General features: G+C 46.3%; 1 protein-coding gene across 1 annotated transcript in view; it reads right to left on the reverse strand.

Annotated features, from left to right (window-relative positions):
* LOC140341646 (sodium/potassium-transporting ATPase subunit alpha-2-like) overlaps positions 1-7,485 on the reverse strand; it is a 24,119-nt gene that overhangs the window by 11,772 nt on the left and 4,862 nt on the right. The window contains 10 exon segments of the mRNA XM_072427471.1: positions 24-158; positions 394-503; positions 1,339-1,537; positions 1,621-1,889; positions 3,119-3,236; positions 3,877-4,011; positions 4,380-4,493; positions 5,438-5,641; positions 5,716-5,775; positions 6,172-6,276. Coding sequence (XP_072283572.1) covers positions 24-158; positions 394-503; positions 1,339-1,537; positions 1,621-1,889; positions 3,119-3,236; positions 3,877-4,011; positions 4,380-4,493; positions 5,438-5,641; positions 5,716-5,775; positions 6,172-6,276 — 1,449 coding nt within the window.

Raw genomic sequence — 7,485 nt, forward strand, 5'->3', positions numbered from 1 at the left:
GATGATTCACAGACTGTATTCACCTGATACTTGTTGGTAGAGTTGAATGGGATTTCGGCCACTTTGGGGTTCCTCTCTCTCATTTTTTTTACAGAGCCGCAGGAGAGTTCTATACACTTGAGCAAAGCTGACTCCGAGGCGTCTCCTGCCGTATCTCTCTGGGTGAATAATAAAAAAAATGAGTGAAACAACAGAATTCCAACAACAAGGGTATGTGTACATTTACATACTATGACATTCACATGGTAGAATAACCTGCAATCAGATCATTGCATGGCTAGACCAACCTTCATCCAATCAGAGTAGAGTAAAATTCTCAGCTTCTGGCCAAGGTTGACACATCCAACCATTTTACAGATCCAAAGTTCTCCACAAAACCCATCTTGAACTTACTTTTGAAATGGGGATCTTATCCTGGCCCACTTTGAACACGGCGCGGTTACAGAGCCCGGCGATGCGGGACAGGCCTGTCCAGGTGGGTGAACGTTTATCAAATGTGGTCCCTGGGAATAAAAACCAAAATCAACATCAAAGGTCCAGTATTGGTCACATGATTGGCATGATGCTTTGGGGCTGATTTACCTAGGATTTGAGAATGTTCACAGAAGAAAATTGGGTGAATGTTCACTTGAATTATCCAATCAGGTGCTGATAAATTTTCAATCCACATGGTTGGATAACTGAAGTGAGTCTTAATTTATTTTGTGGACATGGTGATTTTTTGAGCGGCCAACCAAGTCATCCAACCACTGGTAAAATGTGGCCCTGGAATAACTGACAACTGTCAATGGGGGCAGCTTATAAACAGGGGTGTAGTGGGATGGGCATGGGTGGGAATGCAGTGCTCTGCTACTTTTTTTGGAAATGGGCACACGTTCCCACTCTTATTTTGCAAAGAATTCTTTGGTGGTCCGCGGCTCTGGCCGATCCTCCACCCTCCCAGGTCAGGAGAAATACCGAGCTGAATGAGGGGCGGCACCGGCCAGAGCCGCGGACCATGTCTCCCATATGGAATAGCAGGCTCAGGGTGGTGGGCGGGTTGTCTCTCTAAACACACAGGCTCAGGCGTGCGATGGGAAAGTATGCGGTTCTGGTATCATGACGTCACTCTGGGGGAAGTTTCTTCCCCTTTGTATGACACATAGGCAGGGGTGTAGTAGGTAAGGCATGTCATGGATAGAACTGTGCCCCCTCTTCATTTTTTAGGACTGCACCTCTGCTTATAAATCACCAAAAGCTTTATAAAAGATTGGTCAAGGGTATAATGACCTTTGGTGGTCTTCTAAGTAGACCAGGGATGGAGTGGGAAGAAGTGAAATAAATATGGTCATGGCCAACCTGACTGGTCCTCGGTGGTGTCCGCCTCGTGAATCTGGTTGTCAAACCACATATGGGCCACAGTCATTCGGTTCTGTGTCAACGTCCCGGTCTTATCGGAGCAGATGGTTGAGGTGGACCCAAGAGTCTCCACAGCTTCTAAGTTCTTCACCAGGCAGTTCTTGCGGGCCATCCTCTTGGCGGTCAGTGTTAAACAGACCTTGAAGGTCATAAAACAAAACACAGGGTCATAGACCATCTCAACACCTAATTCCCTGTACTGATACTCTGACAAATTCTCACCGTGACGGTGGCCAGAAGACCCTCCGGCACATTGGCCACAATGATCCCAATGAGGAAGATGACGGCTTCCAACCAGGAGTAGCCAAGGATGAGGGAAAGGACAAAGAAGGAGACCCCCAGGAAGACAGCCACGCCGGTGATGATGTGAATAAAGTGCTCGATTTCCATGGCAATGGGCGTTTGTCCTACTTCGAGCCCCGAAGCCAATGTGGCAATGCGACCCATGACTGTCCGATCACCGGTGGCTATGACGACACCTCTGGCAGTGCCTATATGTAGAAAATATTTTTAGTAAGGCATTGGCACCATTATGGGGTGGGCAGCACGGTGGCTAAGTGGTTAGCACTCTGGCCTTTGCAGCGCTAGGTCCTAGGTTCAAATCCCAGCCCGGACACATCTGCATGGAGTTTGCAGGTTCTCCCCGTGTCTGCGTGGGTTTCCTCCCACATCCCAAAAAAAAACATGCAGTTAGGTTGATTGGCTTCTCCCTAACAATTGACCTTAGACTACATTAATCACATATGACTATGGTAGGGACATTAGATTGTGAGCTCCTTTGAGGGACAGCTAGTGAGATGACTATGGACTCTGTACAGTGCTGTGTAATATGATGGGGCTATATCAATACTGTATAATAATTATAACAACTAGAAAAGTGCAGATCATTCATTAAAATGAGGGAACCAATCATTCCATATGGGACTGCACAAGCAATTTTCATGTTTCGCAAATTTTCAGATGCCTTGTGGCATTATCCAGGGGAAAGACTAGTTTAGCATACAAGACTGGGTTTAGCACACAAGACTTTGAGAATGGGTATCTCAAAGAGATCTTGGAGTTTGTAGCAGTGTATGGCTATGTGAATGTCCATCAGCATCGGGAGGCAATTCCCCAAAAATGTGTGGTCAACCCTCAAAGCATTCATCTAATAGCTGGGAATTAAACTTTCAAACCCCTAATGCACCCTAAAGTAACTCAAAATCCCCCCTTCTCCATTGATTCACCCTACATGACATTTCAGGGAAATAAAAAACTTTCCCTCATCCCCTCTCCTCCCCCTTGGTTAATCCTTGAGGGTTCATTTCCCATTCAGCCCACAAAACAGTTGCCTGGAGACAGGTACACTTTGAGAAATGTTTGTATAACGAGCCTTTGGCATCTCATCCGGCTTTTTTTGTTCCTCACATTCCCTCTTTGTTCCATGTCTCCGGACATCAATCATTCTTTTTTTTTTTGGAGGCTCCCTGGCTGTGAACTGGGAAAAGATTCAAAAGCTGCCATTGAGTTGCTGGGATTCAATAGAGGGACTGTCGTGGCCGGAGAATGAAACCCAGCGTACATCCGCCGTGACCTAATGTGGCCCTTAGAGCAATTCCGATGATCGGCGCAGCTGCAACGTATGGGGCAGGAAGACATTAAACCACCAAAACTAACAATCTAAAGCCTATGGCACCCAACATCCAAACTTCTGGTGGAACCCTATTCTCATCATCCTCACCTTCCACACAGTTGGTGGAGAAGAAGGAGATGTTTCTGGTCTCAAGAGGGTTCTCGTGGGTGAATTCTGGTGAGCGGGTCTGTGGTTCGGACTCTCCAGTAAGGGAAGAATTATCCACCTGGGCTAAAAAGCTCAAATTAGCAACCTTGAAGCAATAAAAGTGTCCCAGTCCACCCAGAAGACATTTTTTAGCTATGGTTGACCATGATGAAATGAGCCAACCGCTTGCCTTCCAATATGTTTTTATGGCGGTTATATCTCCCTACCATCCTTCCCAACTCCGCCCAGCTTGGAATTTTCTCATTCTTGTCAAGTCCTTCAAAGTAAGATTTATTAAAATGGGTGGAGCTTACAATGGGCAAGGTAGATTTTACGGAAGCAAATCCTCCAGAATGGAGCAAGATTTTGTATATCACTGCTTGGTGGGCCGACCCATAAATGGGGTGGTGTAAGCAAAATTGTGAAAAAGCCTATTAAAAAGTCAAAGGCTAACAATTGTCTTTGGGCTTTTATTTTTCATTAGTGGTGACCCCAAAATGTTACCGCCAGGGCAGTATCGTGGCATTGGCTTAGATGTTGGAGGTGGCAGACGAAAAGGATAGGGACTATATATTTAAATGAGTTTATAGAGAGAAGGGAGGGGCTCAGAGACCTGCCAAGGCTGCTCCTAGGTAACATGCTGCCTGTTCATTCTGAGTCTGCAGCTCTGATCAAAGCATTCACCATACCAATGAGCCTATTTCACATCCAGGATTCACCTTGCAGCCGTGAGAGGAGATGATTCTGACATCTGCTGGAACCCTTTCTCCGCCTTTGACCTCCACCAGATCGCCGACCACCACAGCTTCGGCGTTAATCTGCAGCTTCTCTCCCTCGCGGATTACTAGAGCTTGCTGGATAGGCAGAAAGTAAAAATGGCATTTTTCATTTTATCAAAGCATTAATGATTTTGAAACTCTGTTTCTTCACAAATATTGGGTCACCCCATGGGCAGCCATATTGCTTATTACATATTCAGGCTTTGCTTCCTCTTTCATAAGCCGCTGACTGTGTGTTATTGGTCCTCACTCACAACATGGGATATCAGAAACCCTGTGGGGTATCTGATGTCATTTAGTTAAGATGCAGGCTGTACTACCTAATAATCTACAAACTGATACATAGCATTCTGCTGTCAAAATATGGAACAGCAAGAGTAAAAAAAATGGAACAGTCCTAGACTAGAGAAATGTATCTAAAATCTATCTGACTGTCCTCATACCTGGGGCACCATGTTCTTGAAGGAGTCCATGATCTTGGAGCTCTTGGCTTCTTGGTAATATGAAAAGCATCCGGTGACGATGACGACAGCTGCCAATACCACTCCGAGGTACAGCTGAGATCGGCAGAATATGAGACATGAATGATAAACCACACATACATTACATTGGTTCTAATTCATCAAGCTTTATGCAGCTTCCAACTTTCTACGGCATGCTAAAGTGGCCCTCTTAGTATATTTGTATGTCATTTCAGAATGCTTTAAGTGCTGTGACCACACTGGGCAACCAAATTTGCACATTTTCTTTCTCCTGTTGTCCAGTGTGAACTGTCCTAGGATCCCCCAACCTCTCCATTAATGCTAATGTGCAATTTGCTGGGGTAGTTGGAGCAAAGAAAAGCTTGAACAGGGCCAGTAGGGCAAAATGGGCAATTGCTTTGGGCCCAGAATAGCAGGGGGTAGCTGGGTGGCTCCCACTTCATATTTGCTAAACCACTGCAAGGTGTGGGTGACAAACAAATCCCAAATTTCCCACGTTGCTTTGCAAAATGTTCAAGAGATCAAAACCGACTGAAGTGACCCTGTCACCCATTCAGGACAAAGCCTATTCTTTAAAGCCCCTTCCATTTATAATTGATTACAAACCCCCCCATTGGTCCCCACCTTCCTCCCTTCACTAATCCTGGTTTGGATGCAGTCACTGCTAAATCCCCATCAAATTTGGGGGGTCATGTGACCTCCTCCCAAGCTAGAACAGGAGGGGACCTGGGGCAAATACCAAGTAGGGGCCCCAGACGCAAAAAATTTCTATTGCCCGCCATGGAGGTGGGGTGTCCTGGGCTTTAGACCCCAAAAAAACATGTATGTTCACCAAATCCACCGTTCCCTCCAAGCTCCAAAACAGGCCAATGCCAAGTATGTCGGCCGGAACCAATGGGGATCAATGGGGTGGGGGGCTTTAAATAGAATGAAATGGACAAGGTGACAGGGCCTCTTTAGGTTCACATTCCTCATTGACTCCAATACATTTCCGTTGCTCAGCCGCTGATCGTACTGACATTGTCGTTGATTGGCTCGTCCTCCATGGCGATCTGAATCCCGTACGCCAGGAAGCAGAGGATGGCACCGATCCACAGCAAGATGGAGAAACCACCGAAGAGCTGACGGCAAAACTTCACCCACTCGGGGGTGGTAGGCGGAGGGGTGAGGGCGTTGGGCCCTTCCTCGGCCAGGATCTCAGCAGCGCGGGAATTTGTCAGACCCTAAAAAAAAAAGGGCGTGGTTTACACTCCGCCAGATCTAAAATAAAACGGCTGACAACAATTGGTGGTCTTACCTTGGCCAGATCTGTGCCTTATTTTTTGGCCAGGTCATCCAGGGACAGCTTATGGTCATCCTGATGGAGGAAAAAACACAGATCGGTCAACATCAACCATTACGAGTTTCCAGAATTCTTTTCCCGGCCCCATACAATACAATCTTATTGTACAATCTTAGGAAAGGAGGAGCAATCCAATCAATTTGTATCCAATCACGGAGGCTCATTCCCTATACCTGTACAATCTCAGACTAACCATACAGGTTACAATCTGATTGTACAATCTCATTGTAGTGTATGATGCTGCCCGATTGGATACAATTGAGAGAAGTGTTCATTGGGCTGTTGTGTTACACAACTGCTGGCTTTTGCAAAATATCGTACAATCAGATTGTACAATTAGATTGCAATGGCTGGTGATCAGTCACAGAACTTCTTTACTGATCTTTCATCGGATTTGTTTCTTCCACTCACCATGGTCACTTCCTTCTTCAGCTCATCCATCTCCCGTTCCTTCATCTTCTTCTTCCCCCCGCCGTTGTCGGCGTTGGTCGCCGCCGGCGAGTATTCGCGGCCCTCCTGTAGAACGAGAGAGAATTGTATCAGTGTGCAGGTCACTTTTGTTAATGGTGGAGCATCGACTTCACAGCAGGGGTACAGGAATACCTAAAATACGGTTATGATTACTTAGGAGCTGGAAAACAGCTTGTTAGCATGATGGGATCAGGCAACTGGCATCTGAATCCAGCCAGCCAAGAATCCAGTGGGCAGGATATCCAACATATGGCACCGATGGGCAGTGCCACCGCATGATGGGATCAGGCAACTGGCATCTGAATCCAGCCAGCCAAGAATCCAGTGGGCAGGATATCCAACATATGGCACCGATGGGCAGTGCCACCAAATTCCCCTATATACGAGGAAGGACATTGGACATTGAATGTTCAGATTCACAATTGTGAGCGGAGATCTTTATGTGTACAACAAGAAAATGAAGTGTGGGGGGATTAGGAAACCTTTACATTCACATCAAATGCCCCGATATGGCCTCCGAATGCCAACCAGAAACTGGGTCACTGACTGGTAACGTCACCGGGAAATGCATGATGGATAAATAGATGAGGCATGGGTGAAAGGCTTTGGGATGGATGAATATGAGATGAATAGATGGATTCACGATGGACAGATAGGTATAGGATGGATGGATATGGAATGCATTTGTAAGGAAATGATTATTATGGAGGACATAAGTCCTGAGGTGATCACCAGGAAAGGAGAGAACTCACAACAATTGTAAATAAAAGATCAATATTGTACAGAATCATATGTGCAGGAAAATACAATAAACTAATATACATAAAAGAAATAATGAAGCAATATCACAGACACAACCCATGTTACAGTTACCAATATTATTATTATACATTATATGGTCAGCACCTTTGTGTCCCATCTGCCTGGATGACACATCTCCTCTCCTCTCCTCACCCCATCTCTCCTCTCCTCTCCTCACCTCTCCTCACCTCATCTCTCCTCTCCTCTTCTCTCCTGTCCTCTCCTCACCTTTCCTCTCCTCACCTCTCCTCTCCTCACCTCACCTCTCCTGTCCTCTCCTGTCCTCTCTTCTCCTCACCTCTCCTCACCTCTCCTCATCTCTCCTCTCCTCTCCTGTCTTCTCTTCTCCTCACCTCTCCTCTCCTCACCTCTCCTCTCCTCACCTCTCCTCACCTCTCCTCACCTCTCCTCTCCTCACTTCTCCTCACCTCTCCTCTCCTCACCACTCCTCTC

This window comes from Pyxicephalus adspersus, chromosome 12, assembly GCF_032062135.1.
Source record: "Pyxicephalus adspersus chromosome 12, UCB_Pads_2.0, whole genome shotgun sequence".
NCBI lineage: Eukaryota > Metazoa > Chordata > Amphibia > Anura > Pyxicephalidae > Pyxicephalus > Pyxicephalus adspersus.